Genomic DNA, 22,697 nt, shown 5'->3' on the forward strand with positions numbered 1-22,697 from the left:
TACGTTGTAGAACAAGATGGAGTGAATTCAAACATTTATCATTCTCTTGACTGTAAGACACTGTACCAAGCTGGGCTGAGAGAAAATAAAAACAAGTAGGAAACACCCAACACTTATTTCAAGCAAAAAGTAGATACATTATCACATATTCCCTTTGTATACATTACTGAGTATTTATGACTTATGGAACCTTTAAAGAATAGCGTTGTGATACGTAAACTTTAAATAGTGAAGTCATGGACTTTAAGAAGTGTTTTTCACATTCAATACAACTTATTTTAGAACCAACAGACTATGTCAGAAGATTATCTAAGTGTCACAAACAAGCAACATGTATATACTGCAATTTTATTTCAATCGCACAAACGAAGTTAGCGTGTAGGAAATTTAAATGAAACAGTATGGTAAAAATAGCAGAGAACCAAAATATCTAAAAAGAAGTACACCTAAAGCATGAGAATTCAACATTCATTAGTGTTTCATCTTCAGTTCTGATTGACACTTGATGCTTGCAAATTTTGAAACAAACTTTGAGATCATGATGACTATTCTGAAGAGATTTCAGCACCAGCACTAAGATTTGTACATTCAGTTGGTTTGCAATTGACTTGTTAGCCATTTACATAGTGTATAGTACAGATTTGTCACAGGTCAGATCACAGTGTTGAAGGAAAGAAGTACCTTCCTGTAATTAGAAAGGATCTCCTAAACTGCACTCAGCTTAAGACATCCGATGTACAAGAGCACGAAAACCATCATAATAACGTGGTTCCAAGGAACACAGTTTTGATAAGGAAAATAACTTAAGCTTCTGTTTCCCATTTTAATTACTGAAATCTCTAACAATGACAAAACTGTCACACATGGCAGTAAATGTATAGTAATTCAATCAAACTTCCTGGAAAGAATACACTTAGCAATTTGGGATAATGCAGAATGATGGGAAATATAACATGGTTCAACACTGGTTCTTTTTGTCATTTTACAGACATCATGTTAATATTAGACCAAGGCACAAAACGTTTAGTGCATAAACCAGCTTCTTTTTAAGATCTAGCATTTTTATCGTAGTCTTTTACTTACTTTGGACCACTTGTACCCAGTATTCTACCCTACTATAGACTGTTTAACTTAGTCAACAAAGTGAAAAGTGATTTCTGACTAGTTTTATGGGGGACATAAACGTTTATATCAAAGTGTTTGCATAACCAAAAGTACAATAATAAAGATGAAAATGCCTCCTATTTCTTTTAGAAAATAGTACTTTACAAGCTTGTTGCATCCTTAATGCCTTTACTATTGCATGACAATGAATAGTTGATAGAAAAAAGAACTATATACTTGACTTACAGCTCATCCATCACAGATTAATCTAAAAATGAAGTTTCTACAGAAACAGGAACTATTTTAACAAGGAAAAAAAAAAGTCCCTCATTCAAACCTCTTTGAAGTGGTAATGGCTGCAGACTTGCAGCATTTAGAAAACTATGCTATCAACAAGCTCTGTCTTATGAACTGACTAAGAAATCTAGAAAGCAGATGAAAATGGATTATTTCTTCAAAATTTTAGTAAAACTTCTGATAATCAAAGATTTCAAAGCAAATATGGCACATAACAACTCAAGCATAAATCAAGATGGAGAGTCTGGAGAATTTTTGATTTCCTAAATTTTCAAAAAATTCTATCATTGCAACATATAGGATTTCTCCCCTATTTTAATCTCAATGTGTTTCAAAGAAAAAGGAGCGGATTACATACACACAAACACACACGCGCACACACGTGAACATACACACACACGGTGGTAAGTAGAGTGTCTAATGCCTTCTTCCCACCACCTAAGTCTCACTTTACTTATTAAAAGAAAATTATGCAGGACCCCTTGTTGTTTTCCCTTCACTCAATGGTTTCTGTGACCTTAACTGCTGCCATCATTGTTACCTTCCAGGAGCCCAACATAACAAAATTCAAAAGCGGCTTCGTGGTCAGGAACGTGTGCCTGCACACCTGTCGAACTGCAGGGCACCCAGGTAATAGTAACTGCCAGATTCAGGGATCGACCTTGTGAGTTCCACAGTAAGATGTAATTCATGTGAAGCTCAGAATCATGTTTCAGACCATTGAAGTTACGGAAGTTAAAATACAAATAGCTGAAGACATGATGTAAAAGATTAAGTACTTGGTTCTGTTAACATATTTACCAATGAAAGTCACAAAATATTCCTCATTATTAGTCATGCAGATAATTGAGAAAAAAGATAGTGCAGAAATTAACTTTAAATAAAAAATTATTCCTTCCCTTCCTCCCACTCCCCTATACTCTACAAAATGTTTTCCCTGGGACTAGGCCTCGAAAAGGCCACTACGTATTAGTCTGACATGCATTACTGCCTGCAATTAAAAAAGCTAATTTTGTGGTGATTGTAATTACATTATAAAAATGTCCACATGCATAAATCTAAAAAAGGTTGAAAACCTACAGTAAATCTACAATATACTGTTTTACATTTGACCACTGGTTTGTGTTATGTAGGAGTTATAGATTTGGTAAAGCATTGTAACAATTTAGGAAGGCATCTAAATCTTTAAATTCTGGACGAATTTTATGTTTGAATCTACAAAATTGCATGAAGGCTACCTCGAGAGACTTCCTATCATTCTCAAATTCCTCAAGCTGGACAAATTATTTTTAGGACACTTTCTTATAAATATCACCCTCTGAAAGCACATACAATTCCATTTGTTCCACATTTTAAAATCTTAACTTACATAGGGCTGATCGCGATTATTCATGGAATATCAAATATGATAGGAAGACAAACCTGAGAGAAACATTTACAATACAATAGTGTAACTTGCTAAATTCTTCATCAGCATTCTCTGAAAAAAACTTCTTAAGCCTTTCTCCTCTTTATTTTAGCAATGGATTGCGGAAAATGTGCCATTTAATCTTGACATGAAAATATTTCAATGCACGGTGATCCTGCCTGACGGGTTTAGCATTTTCTGCATAACTGTTCCAGGAACTCTTTTACGACTCTTCCATCCTGTTGTAAAGGTCAGAAAAAAGCAGCAAACTGGGAGGGAAATAGCTTATCGCCAGAGTAGTAATGTCTGAAGGCTTTCAAAGTATGTTGAGTTTTCCCTCCTTCCGACTGTTTGTCTCCATTTTCTTCTTACAGCTCACAAAATGTAGGGGTTTTGTTGTTAACAGTTGTTCTTTGCAGGTTTTTTTTTTTCCTTTCTCCAGATTAAAGTCCTATCTCTCCTTAGTTTGTTTCTCTATGCAGTATTTGACTTGCTCAGTTCCTGCCTGATTGCTGGGTAGGAAAAGGAGAAGTAATGAAAGTAAATATAATGATAAGGTAAAATACGGGCGACTCATTCTTAAGAAATCTTAATGACTGCAGTCAAATGCACAGTAATAAAAAGATAAACTGAACTTGCATCTTTCATTGCACAGATCTTTGCTTTCTTATTTTTACAAAGATCACACTTATTTCCATATATTTATATATTCTATTTTGTACACAAAATGAAACACTGATTCTGTAGGCTCAAAATAAGAGGGCAGTGGAATGGGATGGATGAGGAGAGGTGACCTAGAGAAAGACTTATTTACCTAGTCTTCCATCTACTACTACTCAACAGCTGGAAGTTAGAAATCTCGTTTACCCCTATTTTCACAAATAATTTCCATTATATGAAGGAGAGAGCGCTCCTCCCTGATATCCTAAGCAAAGTAAGAGGCAGGATAATATGGAAAAGTAATTGTTTTATGCCTTCAAGTGATAAACTGGGTATTTCTTTATTTGCATTTTCTTAAAAAGTTATTTTTAAACATTAATAAGGGTAGCACATCCGTTTAGACACTCACCATCAATGAGCTCTTCTTTTAGCTTTGTTAATTCTTTTCTCATTTCATCTAAAATGTCCTAAAATGTTAAAGAAAAACATCAGAAATACAGGAAAAAAATTATTGCTAAAAGATACTTGCTCATATAAAATTTTAAGAATATATGAAATATTACATTTTTTTGTTTGTTTCCAGAGTCACAATTCATGTCTTAGAAGATTAACCTTGGTAAATTTTAATAGTCTTCTCGTCCCAATCTTCTCTTATTCTAGACTAGCAAAATATGAAACAGAATGCTTTCTAAACTAAAATAATTATTTGCTCACCCAGTGAAAGGTATGATTCAGATAACTTCTAGAAAACATAAAAGCTGGGCTTTTAATCTAGTCTTCTGGGAGCTAAGAGGTAATACATACAGAAGTTCCAAGGAAGAAGACAAGTAAACTGAACAATCAGCTCTTGGCAAATCTGTCATCTAGTCTGAAGTATGGGGACTCCTTACATAGCTGCCAAACTAAGTTTCAAGGAAACTAGGATTCCCCTGGAGGGCCTCAGGGGCTGCCCTAATAGGTGGGAGAGGAGGAGGAGGATAGGACCCTGCTGGACATGCACAGGACAAGATGCCAGGCACCAGCCGTATGTAGCCACTGAGCACTTGAAACGTGGCTAGTCTGAAGTGGGATGCACTGTAAATGCAAAACATACATCGGATTTCAAAGATTTAGCATGAAGAAAATAATGTATAATATAACTCATTAGTAATTTTAAAATATTGATTTACATACTGAAATATTATTTTGACTATATATTAGGTTAAACAAAATATATTAAAATGAATTCCACCTGTTTCTCTGCATTTAATGAAGCTACTGGAAAATTTAAAGTACTGTGTGGCCCACACTATATTTCTATTTAATAGTGACACTCTGGCCCCTCATTCCTCCATGAAAACCACACCACCTTTATATGTATGTATTTTGCAATATTTCCCTTTATAAAGTTCAATTTGAAATAATGGATACCTCCCAGTTAAAAAAAAGGTGAAGTGTGTAATATGAAAGCAAAAGGGCTAACAAGGTGATACAGTTTTAATGGGTGAAAACCCACGATCCTATGGAAGGATTAGTTTCAAATTATACAACTTAAATATTGCACATCTCAGGTAAAATTAAATCGCTGTTTATGGTTCATTTTTTAAAAAAGCTTTTTATGCTTAAAATCAGGTTGAAAACTATCAATTACTTTAATTCCTCCATTTGCCAATGGGGAAACTGAGGCACAGAAGTTATTATATGGACTAACAGATATCCTTATTCAAATTAATCATAAAATCAGTCCTAAACTCAAATCTGTTCTCTCTTCTAGCTCACTACTTCAGATAGCCAAGATTACTATATGTTAAATGTGTGCAAGTGCTCCAATTCAGAACATTTTTCAAGAAAAGAAATCCACATTTAACATGCAGGAAAGAAACTAGGGCTTGATTGTCAATGACCACATGCCTCCTTTTCAAATTACAAAACTCAATTTAACTTTTCGAACAGCTTTGCAGTATAAAAATTAGGTTGACCTCAAATTATTCTTTGTATCTGTCTCTTTAATTTCTATTTAACTTTTGTTCTGCACTCACATTACTGCAACATTATTGGTTCCTTTTTAAGCCCTACTCAAACTTTGCTAGCATTTTAAAAAATGAGTGATGGAATGGGGGAAATGAGTTCTGAACAAAGACTGCATTCTGATCCCGACGGCAGGACTGAGTAAATTTAACTTCTCTGAACCTCAGATGTGCACAATTTGAGTACAAACACTACGTTATATGACGGTGAGGATTAGGAGAAATGTCATGCTAATAACCCAAAAATGCATAGCACTGACGTTTACCAGACAGTCAATAAGTGTTTGTTATAGTGATCACTACAACTGGTATTTTCAGAGGCTATCCTGAAGTTCAGGGTAAGAAGACAAAAATTAAATTTTTCACTACAGGAGCATCTGGAGTTATTTTACTAAGATGTACTGTCTTCCATTTTGAATCTTTTTAAAATTACTTTTTAAAAAAATTATTCTACCTCTTCTAGAAATAAAATAGTTTAAAGCTCCACAGTCACCCATTAATCTTTCCACTTTTTCCTCTGGGTACGTAGGTATTAAACAGAATGCAAATGAATCTAAAATATGGATGATACTTTTTTAAAAAATAAAATTGGGATAACTGCTCATACTGTTAGGTTACCTGTCTATTTCACCTAATGTGGGCAAGTTCATTGTTAAATATTCTCATTGACAACTCCTTAATGGCTGCAGAACCCTCCTCCACACTATATATACATATACCTCCATGATATTCTCCTAGCATAAATTCTAGAAAGTGAAATTGCTGGATTCAAAGGTAAGACATTATTTTTAAGGCTTTTGTTTTCCCCAACTGCTTCCTAAAAGACAGAAGTATATGAGAGTGCTCATTTTCCTCCCATTCTTGCCAAAACCAGATTTACTGGATCCCATTTTGGCGAATGATAAATGAAAAGTGCAACCTCTCTTTAAAAAAAAAACAACTGTACACCATGCACTGACATTTAAAGTTTATATTATACCATTAAACCACTGTCCCTCCCCCCCACCACTGCTGGAACTTTATGTGAATTTACTAACTAAAAATTGAGGATTTGAAAAAAATAATACAGTATGAATGCCACTGTTTAATTTGCATAAAAATAACCCTATATTCTTTTCAAATACATTCACAATCTGTCAAATATATTCACACGGGATTTTTTTTTTTAAAGAAACAAGTACAAATAAAGGGAAGCTGCTGCTGAACGCCCACCTGCTTCAGCCTGTCATAGTCCAGTCCCTCCGTCTGGACTCCATTGGCACTGGGATGTGACGAGGGTGCAGATTTTGGTCTGTACAAATGAAATTTTCAAGACAGGTAAACACCACTTAGGATATTTAATGAGTTCATAATTAACTGCAAATTTACCAACCCAACACCAGATTTAAGTACATTTCTTAAAACACAGCGTGTTAAAAGTTAATTGTCCTAATAGTTGCAGAACTGATTAGAACAAAAACCAGAAAATATTTTTCACTTTTCTCAATATTTTCAGTTATTTGTGAAGGAATTAGGAACAGGTAATAAGATGACAAGGCTTCGCCAGGAAAGAGTAGAAGACAACAACACTCTTTAGGCATAGGGAGGGTAACCAGGTAACATGTGGCACGTTGATCAGGACAGACAGGAGACCAGCTGCAACATCTGAGCCCAAGTAACACGTCTTGTTTTCTCCTTCTTTGGAAACGGTATATTATCTACTAAATATCTGGCAAACCAACATAAGGGAAAATATAAAGACTTAAACATTTCACTCTAATATAAATCAATTTACAAACTCTTACGCCTTGGTTTGTGGGAGAAAAGACATTTTAGTGAGTGTGATTTCTTTGTATATGCTTTATTCCACTTCAAGCATCAAAATAAATAAGAATGTTGGAAAAATGATTATTAAATCAAAACTGTATTCATATCCAATTGGCTATGTGGCTATTTCCCAATGAAATTTTTATGGAGATGTTATCTGAATGGTGTTTTCAGCTAACTACTTCCATAGTTATTTTATTTTATTTTTTTTAAAAAAGGAAATGTCACACTGAAGCAGATTGCCAATTACTATTGCACTTTCAAAAGTTTAGCTTCTATTAAAAATTTTACACAAAGAAATAAGTTTTATGGATTAGGTATATTTTAAGCAAAAAACTCATTATCAAATAAATCAGTCATGGTTTCCTCTCCAACTCTGGCAATGAGAGAAAATCCTATGTGGAAAATGTAGAATTTTAATTGGGTACTCCTCTATTTTCAGGTTGAATATATAATAAGTGGCCACTCTTTAAGGGCCACAAATCAGTACAAGTCATATATTTCCAGCTTTGTCATTAGTCAAGCCATATATTTCCAACTTTGCAGAGTACCAATGTTAGAAATCTGAACCAAGACTCAATAGGTTTAATAAATTTTCAAACTTATTCTTATAAGGCATATTTTACTTCAAATCCATAGTCATTATTTGTTAAGATAAATACTGAGTTAATTTGCTTTAATATCAAACATATGACTGCTTAAAAGACTTTTGTGAAGCAAGTCAACCAATTTTATTAGGTATCTGCTGCTTATGTTTATATGAATAAGAAAGTTTCAGAAAAGCTATTCATTCAATAGGCGCTGGGCTAGGCCACGTTGGATAAGAAGATTCACATGACATATTTCCTTTCCTCTTGTGAGGATACGCCTTTTCACTCTCCTGAGGAGACTACTTAATTCCACAGTCAGTTAAGACTTATTGAGGTCCATAGTATGCAAGTCCCGGTGCTCTGTTGAGTCTGGTCTATACAGCATTCATAAAGGTCGACACACTGTGCATTTCATTCACCTACACTGTCTATTCCTGCTCTACAGAAGTAAATTATTACTTATTCTGCATTTCTTTCACGTCTCACATTTAACTGGTACAAATTAGCTAAATGTTGTCTCCTAACTTACATCATGAATACCCCTGAAATTCAAGTGAATAAGTATGGTCTGCTGCTGCTATGGCAGTATGCTATGAATATATCCATATTTACTAAACAGTGCAAAAAAATTATTGTTATAAATAAAAAAACTGTGGAAACATGCAATTTTAAAAAAATTTAATTCATGCTAACATGCAATCCATCACCACCACCACCACCACCACCACCATCACCGTGGTAATTAACTAAAGGGGGGAACTTTTCATACTGAAGGAAAGAAGTAATCACCACTTTTTAAAAAAGTTTTATTAATAACATTATCCCAGGGGGCACTATGTATGAAAGCAGCAAGGTAGCTGAGAAGATTTGCAACAGAATCTCATTGTTAAATACTATTTTTCTACGTGCTAGCAAATTTCCTAAATAAGTCTTTTGGCCAAGACAATTAAACAACCTCAAAAAAAAAAAAAAAAAAAAAAGCAGGAAAAACTACTTCACTATTGTATTATAAACATTTTATGCAGATTTAACTGGCTGACAAAAGAAACTTACCAAATGTTTTAATCATCAATGGCATGAAAATAATTGTAGTTAATAACAATTTGGCCAAAAAGAGTCTGATTACAGAACTCCTTACTCACTGCCATAAACATGCCCTCCATATACTATTTAATTCATGCTCCCAGTAGATTTCATGTGTATTTTAAAAAATAGATGCATATACGATTATGGGTGTATCTGTTATTTCTAACATAAGGGTTTTCACAATAATTGATAATAAAATAGGGCAATTTCTCAGAGGTTTTTATTACTTTATAATGAGAGCGTTGCCTCTATATACTTGCCTATTAAATTAGTGTATTGCAACTATTCAAGTCCCTATTCTGCTAAATTAGTTCTAAATATAGCTCAAACACTTGAGGATTTTAAAAAACTGACAATTTTTTTTAATTAAGAAAGAAACACATGCCTCATATCCTAAGTTTTTGTAATTAAAAAAAATGGTATAATAGGACTCATCTTAGAAAACAATCTGCTCAGGATGTTAGATGTTAGGTTATTAAAGATACTCAATTTACTTGCCAAGTATCTAGGAAACAGAGATTTCCTTCAAATAATAAATTATCCACAATTATGGCCATATTATCCTGTGTTCTAGCAAGAAACAGTACAGGATCTTCTATTCAACTTTTAAGAAGCCTTGTCTTATAATCATAAAGAGAATGGCCTTTTTAAAAGAAATTTTTGGGGGGAGGGAGAGGTAATTAGATTTATTTATTTATCTTTAATGGAGGGACGGGAGATTGAGCCCAGGACCTTGTGTATGCTAGGCACATGCTCTAACACTGAGCTATACACCCCTACTCCTGAGAATGGCCTTTAAAAGAAAATGCAAAAGCTACAAACAGCCTAGATATATGTGGCCTTGGAGTCCCATCCTAGTATTCCTGATGGTTATCATTTATATTTATCATAATCCAAACATAATTTATAAACTGATGGCAGGGAAATGAATATTATTAATTTTTCTAATTAAAATCTTAGAATTTTTTTAAAAAGTGCTTTAAATAAAGCTAAATATGAAAGATTCACTCTTCCTAAATCTCTTCTTGTGGTGATTACCAATCCATGTAGAAAAAGCTCAGCCCTATCCTGAACATGTTATTTAAAAGTCTCAAATCACAAAGTCACATCAGGATGATACCTGTGTAATGAATCATAGGACCTGTTGTCAAAAACAATCTGATTTTTCCTTGGAGAATCCCGTCTATGAAGGGGAAAAACCATTTAAAGGGGTATACAATAGAACTTTTAAAGAGAATTCTCATTGTTACTGTTTTATAGGTTTTTAGTTACAGCAAACAGAATAAAAATGAAAGGAGTCTGTTAACTTAAAAATAATTGTTTTTTCCAATTAGAAAAAGATATTTGGAGACTAAGTCTAGTTATGTAGGACACTGTTTACCTGACAATTACAGAGAATTAAAAAAAAAGCATTATGCAATGCCACCTTTTATAGACTTGCAGACAGAATAAAATCTACCTTCAAAGATTCAACAAGTATCAAAAACACATATAAGACATTTCTACTAGAGTGAAGATAAAACTACAGACTCAAATAAAAAGCACAATAAAAAGCACTGTAGCTCGTTAACTCTTTTCAGGAGGCATTGTAAAGACCTTTTTTCCATCCTGAATACAAGATCTGTAAGCTCTCAATAAAAACCACAAAAAGAATTCACAAACTTTCCAATGTTATGTTCCAGTCACGGTTTAGAGCATTTTTAACTACAACATTGTTGCTTTTACCCTACTATCTGGCATCTTATTAATACATACTGCATAACACAATCCCTCATGTATATTACAAGATACTGATCCATCTTATCACTAACATAATTTTGACATGGATTTTCAGAAGACAAACAAGTACTTTTACTATTGTGCAATGTTGAGGCACACTTAAATAAAAACAAAAAATGGCCAATATATTTGCTTTCAGAAGGAACAGGGTAAATAATGTAGAAAGAAAAGCAATACAGTTCTTAGTCTTTTAAACATATTTTAAAAATCTTTTATGGTTTAAAACTGCTTGCAGTGAAATTTTAAGACACACATTATCAGTGGTTGGATCAAATCTATCAAAAGGCATATGAGCGGTCAGGAAATAACTGGGCATGCTAATGTCTATTCTGGAAAAAGAGAGGAAAACTATCTACCAGAGTCAGAACACAATTACAATACACTACTAGATAATAAGAACCAATATTGATTAATCTATATAAAAATGTATTTTTAAACGGCGATGTTTAGAACATTTATTAAACTCCCTTATTAGAATTCTGAAAAATCTCTGAAAGAATATTCTTTCCTTCAAATAAGCCCAAGCACATCAAAGAACACATACATTCTGTCTGGAGAAGCCTTTCCATGTCCCTTGTAAGATATGACTTTTGCTTTGAATTTAAGTTGAGCTTCAGGCAAGCTCACTACGGAGTCCCTATCAGTGAGGTAGGGGTGAAGAGCAGTGGCAAAGAAGAGGAGGAATTCCTCCCCAACCGTGTGTAACTGCAAAGGGTAAACGGCACATCACGGTTCTATTCTGATATGTACTTGATAAATCAGGCTTTGTAATGTGTTACTAAAGAAAACCTGTAACAACTACTGGAGATGCGTTAGAAGGCCACATCAATTAGACATCTCAGAAACACAAATGTGCACATTTTCCTCCTCTATTGAAGAACCATGTTCACCAAAAGCAATTCCGGCATTTTCTTCTAAAATCACATATATTCATCTTTCAGTCACTTAGAAACTAAAAGCTTCTATACATTCAAAAAGGCCCAGTTTCTTTGTGGACCTTAAATAACTATGTCAACACCAAATCTCTTCTACCAGTAGAAAGAACCACGCAAAAAACAAACCCAAATTTAGATTGAAGCTAAGATACAACAGACTTGTGACAGTATGAGGTCTGTTCTTATATTTTTCTTTATTAGGCTTCTACAACTAGAGTCAAGTTTGCTTTTTATGAGGCAAAAATAAGGCAAATAGCTCAGAAAGAAAAGGCAAAAAAACTTTAAAATTTAGTCTCTAGATACATACTTTTCTTTCCTGGGAAAAGTATGAGTCCTTTAAACTGTCTCATAAGCCAAGAAAAAGTTTCATCTATGTTTAAGACCTATGATACAGAGTTAGTTATGACAGTAATGTGTGCCTAGCTAAGGAACACTGAGTCCGCTTGACAGTGCACACCCCAGCCACTTGAAGAAAAACACAAACTGACCAGGCTTGTTTCTGGGTATTATCTTTTCTAACTTGATTATAATTAGAAGTTTCAACTGAGAAAGAAAGAAATCTACTTTACAAATTCAAAATTTTAGGTTTTATTTTGCTCTCTCTCAAACATTGCAGCTTTTTCTCTTCAGCTGCTTTTCAGTTTAAAACATGTTTCTTTCAAAAATTACGTGTACAAAATGAAGGCTATCACTGAGACTAATTGGGAAATGTGAATATATTACATAATAATATTGTTCAAGATTATTTATCTTGAGAGAGATAATGGTGTTGTGATTATACAGGATAATGTCCTGCTTATTAAGAGAAATGCTAAAAGCCTAAAAAAGCTGAAGCAGCACATATTTGCAAATTGCCTTCCAACTGTTCAGAGGGAAAAAAGTGTGGATGTGTAGACAAACGTTCAAGCCAATGTTGGCAAAATGTTAATAACTAGTGAATCTAGGTGATGGGTAAATGGACATTTGTGATACTATTCTTTCAACTGTTCCACAGTTCTGAATTTTTCAAAATAAAGCAAATTGGGAGGAATAAGAATTATCTTAAAATTTCAGACAACCTAGATAATAATAACAAGCATAGGGTAGAATTTAGACAATTATTAGTAAAATATAGTGGGACTCAGTGTCATCCAACAGTCATAGGATTACAGATGTTTCATTTGCTTCTTTGTACAATTTTTAGATCTACCATTCATTTTTTTTCTACAACAAAAATGCAGATGTTAATTTCTTTTTAGATACAAATGTAATATAAAACTTAGAAAAAAATGATACCTGGAAATAACAGGTGACTTGCTGCCATTCATTGTGTTTGTTCTTTCCCAAGGTTTTCTTGTCGGTTCTTTAAGAATAAAAGAATGTAAGTTATTAATATCTTATATGTTCCCAGAGTTATTATGAAACAAATAACAAAATAGTAAATACCACTATACATGTTTATGTAGTAAGACAGATAAATAAAAAATTTTAAATTTCAATTCTGAGCTTTAATTAAAATCTGTAAGGATTCTAATTTGTACAATTTCAGATGCCAAAATGTGAAGAAATTAATGAGCAAGTGTGAGTTTCCCTAGGAAGAATTTAGATTGCTAAATCTAAAATACTGTAATTCTATATACCAGATGGTAGGAAGTTTCTCTAATAAAGATAGAATAATAGGGGTAGGATAATTTTAATTAATTAGAATGAAATAGTGTAAATTATTTTAAATTAATAAGGATAGCTTAAATTTATTAGAATGGGACAGTACTATCTTAAGCTATTTTTAGTGCCAACAGCAAAACAAAAAGAATCTTTAACGTGTTCATGTACTTCAAGATTTAATCTAAATTCAAAGAGTCCTCTTGGAAAAAATTCAAACAACTCAAAATATATTTCAAAATCATCCTTCTACTGTACTTCCTTGATTCTCAATCAAATCTTGGGACTTCGCAGACAATTCCAGTTAAATAAAGATGAGTTTACTCTAAAGCTTTTAATCTACTCTGCTTTGAATTGTTTTTCTAACCTGGGTTGACTCACTGATGCCATCACTGGCCTCACAAGACGACTGGGTGAAATCCAGACAGGAATCCTGTCCTGGAAGAATGAACTTGGGCCACATGAAAATCAAGCCTAAGTAAAGTTACATGGAGTTGTAACTAAAAAACTTCCCTGAGTTCCAGTGTAGCCCCTCAACTGGCTCCTGGACATTCTTACTTAGGTAGCTGCCCTCTTTTCAAACTACACATATGCACAACTAAGCTTAAAAGTTTCAAACTCAAACTCTGAAACATTGCTTTTGTTCTGGACTTCTGTTGCATTCAGTCATCTAGGTGTGAAACCTTAAAGTCATCATTCATCTTATTTTACTCGACGTCAATCAACCAGTCAATTAATCAATCGTTATTCCTTCTTCTGTTTTCTGACAGCTAACATACTCTCTTGTTGACCACCACAGAGTGAGCCAGGGACATTAAATAATCAGATGAGAAGGTTCAGGATAGACAGAATCAGAAACACATCCAAGAGACATCGGGCAGAGTAGAGGAAAAAAAGGAAATCCTGAAGGACAAGTAGGCAGCCAGGGAGTGGTCTTTAGGACACTGTCATTAAAGAAGAGGCAGGCAGAGAGATGAAGAAATAATTCCAATGTGAAAAGATGTAGCAAGTGCTGCCACTTAACAGCTGACTGACATCCTTTCTCAATCAGCCAAATCAGAACTATCTTTTAATCTTAAAAGCACTCATCTGGTTTTGAGGATGGGCAGTTCAATTCACCTGTGCAGACCACGTGAGGCTGTGTTCTCTCTAATGGGGCTCCAGGTGGGTTTCAGGAGGAAGGACAGAGGCTGGGTTACCTTCACTGGGCCTTTGGAAACACACTGAATCCTTACTAGTTTCCCTATCTCGGCCATCCCTGATTTCTACGTCGCTCTGCTCACAACTGCCACTTTAATGTTCCTAAAACAGTTTCAGTTGCTTGTCAACTCAATTCTCGCAGGATAAAGTCTGAACTCCTGATATTTTCGTAAAAGGCTTTCAACATTCTGCTTCTAACTTGCTTTCCCAAGCCTTTCCCCCAATCTTCCTCAAAAAAACCCCCTCCACTCTAGTCAGGCAAGTCTACCTAACACTTTCTAGTCTCTCCTGGTTCATCTCCAACTCCCCAGCATTGCTCATGCTTCACTGACACAGCACCCCTTCCTCTACCTTCAGCCAAGCTAAGCACTCCTCAAGGCATGGGAATAGGTCACCTCTCCCTACAAAGAGGACCCAGGTGGCTCCAAACTATACAATCTCCTCCCTCTTTAACATAGTATTTACTATTCAACATGTGACTGTAAAAGATTAACTTTTCACTTGTGTGTGTCTCATCTTTCCAGCTGAACCATGAGTTTCTTGTGTTTAGGGTGACTTTATCTCTCACTTCTTTTTTGGCCTGTCAAGTGTTTGACACATGCCAAGTTAAAACAAACAAACAAAAAAACCTAAATGAAAAGAAAAAAACAAAAAAAGAAGCCCCCAGCCCTGAATGAACCCTTAATTTTATAAAAATGGCACACACATACAAACATACGCACAAAAACACATGCAAAATCTATGCTTCAGTTTTCCATATTTTAAATAAGGAGATTACATCAGATAAGAAGTTCTTAAATTGGAGTCCATAGGTAACCTTCAGGGAATTTATGAACATTTTGAAATGATGACCAAATTTGTATAAAAATATGGTTTTCTCCCCTCCATGGGAGAGGGCTCAGAGCTCTCAATTCTAAAAAGTTCTGTGACCCTAAATTATAGTTGAGTTCTAAAATATCTATGGTTTTAATAACAGCATATATATTAATTTTGGTTTATCAAAGAAAGAGAAAGGTAAAATAGGTGGGTCACAAGCCAGGGAATTTTAAAGGAAGATAATGTAAACTGATCCGAGTCCTATTCAGAGGAAAAACAATTCAGTCACAATATCAATTACGATACAGAATCAGACTACTGAATAGTTACTATTCAATAATGAGAATGAGAGGTTATAGATGTTTCCATATAATGGTATTCCTATGGATCATTCTAGATACTTGTTCGTCAAAACCATCAAATTTATTTATGTCACTTCATTCCAAATTAGGTAAGGAAGTAAACAGATAATCCAGTGCTTACTCTTTAGTTAAATATGAAGAAATGTAACAATCTCATATTCTAAACATGGATACAGTTGTCATTAAGTACCTCCAATGATACGTATATTTTGTCAATATTCTAAGTAATATATTCTATTCCCAAGAGTTCTCAATGCCAGAAATTTCACTGAATTCAAGAACATTTCCCAAAGCTTTAAGGAGATTTTTTTTTTTAACCTTACAAATTAGAAGCTTTATTTCCTTGATGAATGGGAAATGACAATTCAATGTGAGAATGTCTTGAAATAGACTTCAGTGCCAGCTACACTTAATCCTTACCTTTAAGAATCAACTACTAAAAATACTTCTCTTTCATCTGGTAACATTTTCCCCATGTTTTAGAGAATAACTTCGAATCATTAACAATACACATAAATGTATAAAATTCATACATAAATGTATAAAAATCATGATTTCAGAGAAAGGGTCATCAGAAAAAAACTTTCGATTTTAACAGGTCTCCCAATATCAGAAAGAAATTAACAGCTGCCTCTGGGATCACAAAAGGCACAGACAGGAAACAGTGCTTTCAAGTGTGAACAAAGAACTACCAATTTAGTGACTAAGCAGTTAACCTGACCCAAACATGCGGAAATGGGGAATTTTTAACTGAGGAGCACTGATATTTAGAGAAACTTCAGAAAGATTAAAGTGTATCTCTTGAACTCACCAGGTGTACTTGTTGAAGAGGCCTTGGAAGTTACAGGCTCTGAATCTTCCTAAAGATACAGAAATATGTATTAATAATATCACATCTACTAGAAGCCTGTTGCATATATTTGGTGTTTTATACTTCCTGCCATTTCCCACTTTTCTCTTCATCAGTCTTTTCTCCCTTCTATTCTAGCTCAGACTTCGCTTTTAGCCTAGCACCCCCCTTCCTGCTCCCCACAGATCCTTTCCTCCTGTGTTCTCACTGAGAACCACACTAGCCCAAGTTACTGAGCCAGATGTAGCAGATTTGAGGAACGGTATCAAAAAAGGCCAAATGCAGCAGGAAAGCAATTACACTGTTTATTAAACATTAATATATAAAAGAGATAAAGCAGAGTTTGCCCTGCTGAACTGGAAAGTAGGGCACGAAGGTTACACTCTTAAAGGGCCCAGCTAATAACAACAGGGCTTCTAGGGGACACATTTTAAAACCATTGATTTGGTCTATCTAATTAGTTCATTTCAAATGCAAGGAAACTTAAGATTTTAGAAAACCTTGTAAAAGGTCATTCACTCATTCTATGATAGGCTTAGATACAGAATTAAACTCTACATGTTGGAATTTCAGTGTTTTCCCCCCAACTCCACACATTCAACCCATTTTAATAAGAATGCCATTAAAAATTTATAAGTAATGCTCAAACAGGCCACTTTTTAATCTCTGAAGAGTTAAAAATTAGCAATTTTTAGTTGAAATAAATTAAGTTGAAACTAATCTTTGACACAATTTCCCTAACGAGCTATGTGTGAACTTCACATTTTCAGGTATAGTAGACTATTTTTATTAACTTACATTTTTGTCTTCTTTTTGTTCTGTTTCTATTGTTGATCCCTTTTCAGCAATTCTTCTCCTAGAAATAAGGTAAATCAGATCAAAAAAAAAATTAGGTAACTCTTAGTTTAAAACTACTCCAAAAGGGAAGAACTGCATCTTTATAGTTAGCACAAAATTAACAAAATCCCCTCAATTCTGGACATGTCCACATAATTTCTCACTCACCTCCTGGCCAGCAGGGCACTCATTTCCTCCATTAAACCACTACCCCCTAAAGGAAGGGGTCCATTTCCACGACCCGTATCTGTTTTAGATGAGGCCGAATTCACACCAATGGTGTTCCCTCCGCCTGGGAATGAGGCATCCTCCATCTTAATGAGAATATACATACACAATAAACTCCGATGTGGGAAAATTCTATGCTTACTAATATACTACATTTGAAACAGAAGGATACATCAGCATTAATTTCAATAAAAATATCTAAATATTACTTTAAAAATCTTGAGAACCAATGGAGTGACTTCACCTATCAATGGAAGCTTTATCAAAGCTGACATCACCAATAATGGGATAAAATGATACCACATGTCTCCCTGTGTAATACATTGAAAAGGACATATTACTTTGGTGGTAAAAAAATGCCCAGTCTGAATTTAATCTTAGGGAAATATCTGCTAAGCCAAACTGAAGGATGATCTACAAAATAATCATTGATGTCTTCAAAAATGTCAATATCATGAAAGAGAAGTTTGAGGAATTGTTAGATTAAAGTAAATTAAAGAAACATTACAACTAAATGTAATGGGTAGTCTTGGACTAGAAAAAAACTGCCATAAAAATGTTATTGGACAATAGATAAAATTTGAATAGGTTTCTAGGTTATAATATTGTATCAATTAAATTTCCTGATTTTGATCATTATACTGTAGTCATGTAGATGGATGTTGTTCTTATAAAATACACACTTAAGTATTTAGGGAACTAGGGATAATGTTTCTGATTTACTCTCAATTCAGACAAAAAGAGTGTTTATGTAGAAGGAAACATACGCAAATAATAATAAAGCAAATACGGTAAAATGTTAAATGATGAACCTGTGTGATAGGTTTACAGAAAACTATATTATCCTTGCAACTTCTCTGTGAGTTTAAATTATTTCAAATTTTTGATCAATCAAGTTATTAACATAGGGTTCATAAAATTAGAACACAATAAATTCAGTATTTTAGATAGTGAGACAGAATATGACATAATAAAAAGATACAAGTGACTTGGAAATGCATTTACCCGTGACACTTTCCTAAGTTTTGCTCCAGCAATTGCAGCTGCGAGTCCAGTTAAAGGGCGATTGTCTTCAGTCATGGATCCGGAAAAAAATCCAGATGCAGGGAGAGGGGGAGCAGGAGGCGGTGGAGGAGGGGGGGGTACTTGATTAGGAAGAGGTGGTGGAGGAGGCGGAGGTGGAGGCCCTGAGGATGGAAGTGGAGGGGGTGGAGGGGGTCCTGGGGGAGGAGGGAGCACAGCTGAAGCCTGTGCAGGACCTGGTGGGAGTGGAGGAGGGGGTGGAGGTGCAGGTGGTCCCAAGACAATGCCTGAGAGAAAGAAATGTTAAATAAGACCATCAACGATAGAGCTAAGTGATACTACCTTAGAAGGAGAGGCACCTAGAATAGCCATGCTAAATTAAATTGACTCAAATGTTTATTAAAAATTAAAGAGTTCAACTTATCATCATGTTTAAAATCCAGATCAGTATCAAAAAATACTAAAATTTAAGGCCAAAGTGAAAATTACTTAATGTTAGTTTTATTAATAGAACTTTGTAATATATCATCTAATTCAATTTTTTCATGGATATCTGGTAAATAAACAAAATAAATGCTTATAAAATATTGAGAAGGAGGGGGCATCCCTGAAAAGACAAAGTAATGAATAGGTTGGCAGTTAGTGCCATTTGAAATAAAAGACCCAAAATAATCTGGGCAAACCATAAGAGTTGAGGCGGTAAGTTCTAAAACAGTGGCTGAATTGAGAACATGCAAGGGTGGGTTCCTGGCTTCAATATCTCAAAAATATTCCACATTTAAATCCAACGTGTAAAAAGAGTTGAGAATCACTGAAGTGAAGGAATCTACTAGAACAAAGTAAAACCTCAAAACAACTATCAGGAACAATTAGGAGACAGAATTTGAAGTGCAGAGGTTTTTTTTTTTTGTTTGTTTGTTTTTAAAGACTAGAAGACAGGGGATAGGAGAGAAATGTCCAAATCTTATAAAATCACAAAGGGAGTGGACAAGAACAAGAATCAGGAGACTGACCCAGTAGGTCTACCCCTCCCTTAAGGCTTAAAGAGGTGTTTTAGGACAAACAAAATGCTATTTGCACACTGGGTGGTAAGGTGTTTTTGCAACTGCTAACTGAACAGTTACACAAGCTGAAGGCATAAACTGCTGGAAGGAGAATATAGAGTGATGGGTTGTCAATCTTCCACAGATCATCAGAGCTCTGAGGACACAGGAGGCAGGCCGTTTGACCTTGTCAGCCTAACTGTGCCTCTCCTGTCCTGCATTACAGTGATACTGAACTGCACATACTAGAACTGTGATTCAATGTTTAAGTAAATTCAGTAAGTCAACATGAAAAATATACACTCACAGCCCTTAAGAACTAAGATTTTTTTTTTAAAGAGAATATTTAAATACAGACCATAACACTGTCTTTGTAAGAACAAATTTGTTGTCATGTTCCTTCCTGTTAATTCTTGCTAAATCCTTTTTAACAAGGGAGGGGTTGCTAAGCTCTTCTTCTTTACTTATAGAGCCAGGTCCTTCTCTATTTACAAATAATCCACACTTAGAAGATTACATCCTCCCTCCTCTGTTACCATGAAGGCAAAGTTCAGGTATGGGGGCTGGGGGGATAACTGTAGAGGATGCTCTGCTCTCTCAACTATCCCTTCAGCCTTCTACATCTTATAATTTTGGACCATGGAACCCTCTGGGGCACAAATCAAATCTGCCATCTCTCTACCCCTTGTGCAAAGTTTGGCTGGGCTGCTGCTCCCAGGGTTTATGGGGGCACCCACCCCTGAAAGTCTAATACGGGAAGCCCAATATGTACAGGAGAGGCCCAAATGAAATAGGGTCCAAGAGCAACAGTGTTCCAGAGGAGAGCCTGGGATGATATACCTAATGACTGTAGCTGGGCACTAAATATTGTCTCTGTGCTTCCCAGAAATTAAAGGAAGAAAAGTTCGACTATACATTTAATGTACAGATTAATGTGTCTAGTAATGGTCTCCTAGTGAAATTGAAAAGAAATGTACGGAGGCCCTTACCTAGTGGAAAACACCTTCAACCACAACACAGCAGAGGACATCAAAACCTAGTTAACGTGGAAATTGCTCATATTGATCCTCCAAATGCAGTTAATCCAACCAAAAAAAATCCACTTTCAAAAACTTTTTCAAAACCATCCTCATTCTCCTAGGCAATTATGGTTGTTGATGTATAATATTTTCAAGTGACTAGTCGTTAGTAGCGATAAATGGAAGCCTTACCCTGTGGGGCTGGAGTCTCGGCCGGCTGAGAGGCTGCCTGCAAGCCTGGCTCAGAAGCAGAGGAGTCTCCCAGCACAGAGTTTAGAGGAGTCTCCACAGAGGCAGGGGCAGCTGCAGAGGGAGAAGGGAGAACACTAGGCTTGGATGAGGGAGTTGAGGCAACAGGGGTGCTTGGAGGAGGAGAAGCTTGAGATCCACAGTGTGAGAGTGGTGCGAGGGAAGGCAGCGGAGGCGGCGGCGGCGGTGCTGCTGGCCCTGAGGTAGGCGGTGGGGACACTGGGTATGTGACAGAGTCAAGCAGCCCATTGGGTGCTGTTGGTGATGGAGGCATTTGGGGCACAGGAGAAGAAACACAAACAGGGAGGACGGGCCTTGGACCAGTAGCTTTGCCTGGGGGGCTGCTAATCATTACTGGAGGAGATGGAGGGAGGGGCGAAAAACTGGAAGCAGACCAGGCACAGGGCTTCGTAGCTGGAGGCTGAGAAGAGGGTGTGTTCACAGGAGAAGAAGGTCGAGAGTTTTTGTTCAGAGGACGAGGAACTGTAGCATAGTGGGGAAGAACAGGGTGGAAGGCTGAACCTAAAGATGTTGCAAAACGTGTCGCGGAGTGTCGAAGTGGTGGTGTAGGGGGTGTGGAAGTAGGTGGCAAAGCGGTCACTACAGCGTAATCAGGAGTGGCATCTGACACTGGAGCTGAGATGACTTTAGCGTATGATGGAGGAGGTGCTGAAGGAGGCTGGCAACTGGCATACTCAGGAAGTGGAGCATTATACAGGGAGCTGTCGGAAGATGGAGCTGGACAGAGGTGGAAAGCAGCGGCGAAAGACAGGATAAAAAAGGAGAGAGAAAAAGGGAGCTAGTAAAGCCACAAAACCAGCATTCAGACAAAATGTACAAATGTAGACTACAGTTAGTACCAGAGAATTAAGCATATGTGCAAATAACTAATTTCAACCGAGAAGGTTTTAACTTATAAATACATTGAGATCCAAAAGAGGTAAGTTTTCTTTTCATCTAATAAACAGATTGATAAATTAAGTTGATTAGCTTGTTCTTTACCAGAAAAAGATAGTAGTCTTAATTTTCATTATTTAGGCCACGAAAAAGAGATCACTATTACATGAAAAAGACTACAAAGAATGTTCAGTTGTTTTTTTAAACAACAAACAGTGAAATTAGCAAAAAGTTTACTCTGAAGGGCTAGAAACCCCCAAATTCAATGCTTATTTGTGGAAAAGTTTTGTTGGCCATAACACCAGAAAATAATTAGGCAATCAAAACCAAATGAATTAACTCAAACAGCAAACCAATAAACCAGTATTTAATCAACTCACACTGAGACTTTAGTTATAGGCCATATGGAATAAAAATAATTCTTAAATCCTATAATAAATGTTAATTTTAATGAATGTCAAAATACCCCAAACTTTTAGTCATATCTTAACACTTATGTCTTTCAATAAAATTCCATCAGATTTAGTAATTTTCACTAATTTTTCACAATACTAGAAAATATTTAAATTATTAGTCAGTTTTAGAGAGGATTTTTTTTGCCCACTTTTTAAAATTCCTCCTTCAAAAACTTTAGAATACAATCAAGCAGAATTTTTGGAATGCTGCAGTTTTCGAGACCATTTAAGCGATCTCAAAAGGGAAATACATTCCAAACTCATCTAATATAAAAAATTTCTCATAAAAACACACTTACACTTTATAGCCAATTTATGGGGAGTTAGAAGAATTAGAATGCCAGAATAAAAATTTCCAAGAGCTTTCTTTAAGTCTCCAAGCAATAAAAGCAATACAGAGAGGAAT

At 35.4% G+C, this 22,697-nt stretch overlaps 1 protein-coding gene across 8 annotated transcripts in view; it reads right to left on the minus strand.

Annotated features, from left to right (window-relative positions):
- Positions 1-332: 332 nt before the first annotated feature.
- Positions 333-22,697, minus strand: part of ENAH (ENAH actin regulator) — a 128,693-nt gene continuing 106,328 nt past the window's right edge. For 2 of the 8 annotated variants that reach the window (XM_074351679.1, XM_010973964.3), the window contains 10 exons: positions 20,883-20,993; positions 18,611-18,915; positions 17,546-17,691; positions 17,339-17,396; positions 16,502-16,550; positions 12,947-13,013; positions 10,078-10,140; positions 6,688-6,766; positions 3,879-3,936; positions 333-3,321 (listed from right to left, as the gene is read on the minus strand). In XM_074351679.1, coding sequence (XP_074207780.1) covers positions 3,284-3,321; positions 3,879-3,936; positions 6,688-6,766; positions 10,078-10,140; positions 12,947-13,013; positions 16,502-16,550; positions 17,339-17,396; positions 17,546-17,691; positions 18,611-18,915; positions 20,883-20,993 — 974 coding nt within the window. In that variant the 3' untranslated portion in view covers positions 333-3,283. Of the gene's footprint in view, positions 3,322-3,878; positions 3,937-6,687; positions 6,767-10,077; positions 10,141-12,946; positions 13,014-16,501; positions 16,551-17,338; positions 17,397-17,545; positions 17,692-18,610; positions 18,916-20,882; positions 21,678-22,697 lie in introns of all 8 variants that reach the window. The other 6 variants (XM_074351676.1, XM_074351675.1, XM_074351682.1 and 3 more) reach the window with 3 other exon arrangements.

This window comes from Camelus bactrianus, chromosome 23 (genome assembly GCF_048773025.1).
Source record: "Camelus bactrianus isolate YW-2024 breed Bactrian camel chromosome 23, ASM4877302v1, whole genome shotgun sequence".
In the NCBI taxonomy this organism is placed as follows: domain Eukaryota; kingdom Metazoa; phylum Chordata; class Mammalia; order Artiodactyla; family Camelidae; genus Camelus; species Camelus bactrianus.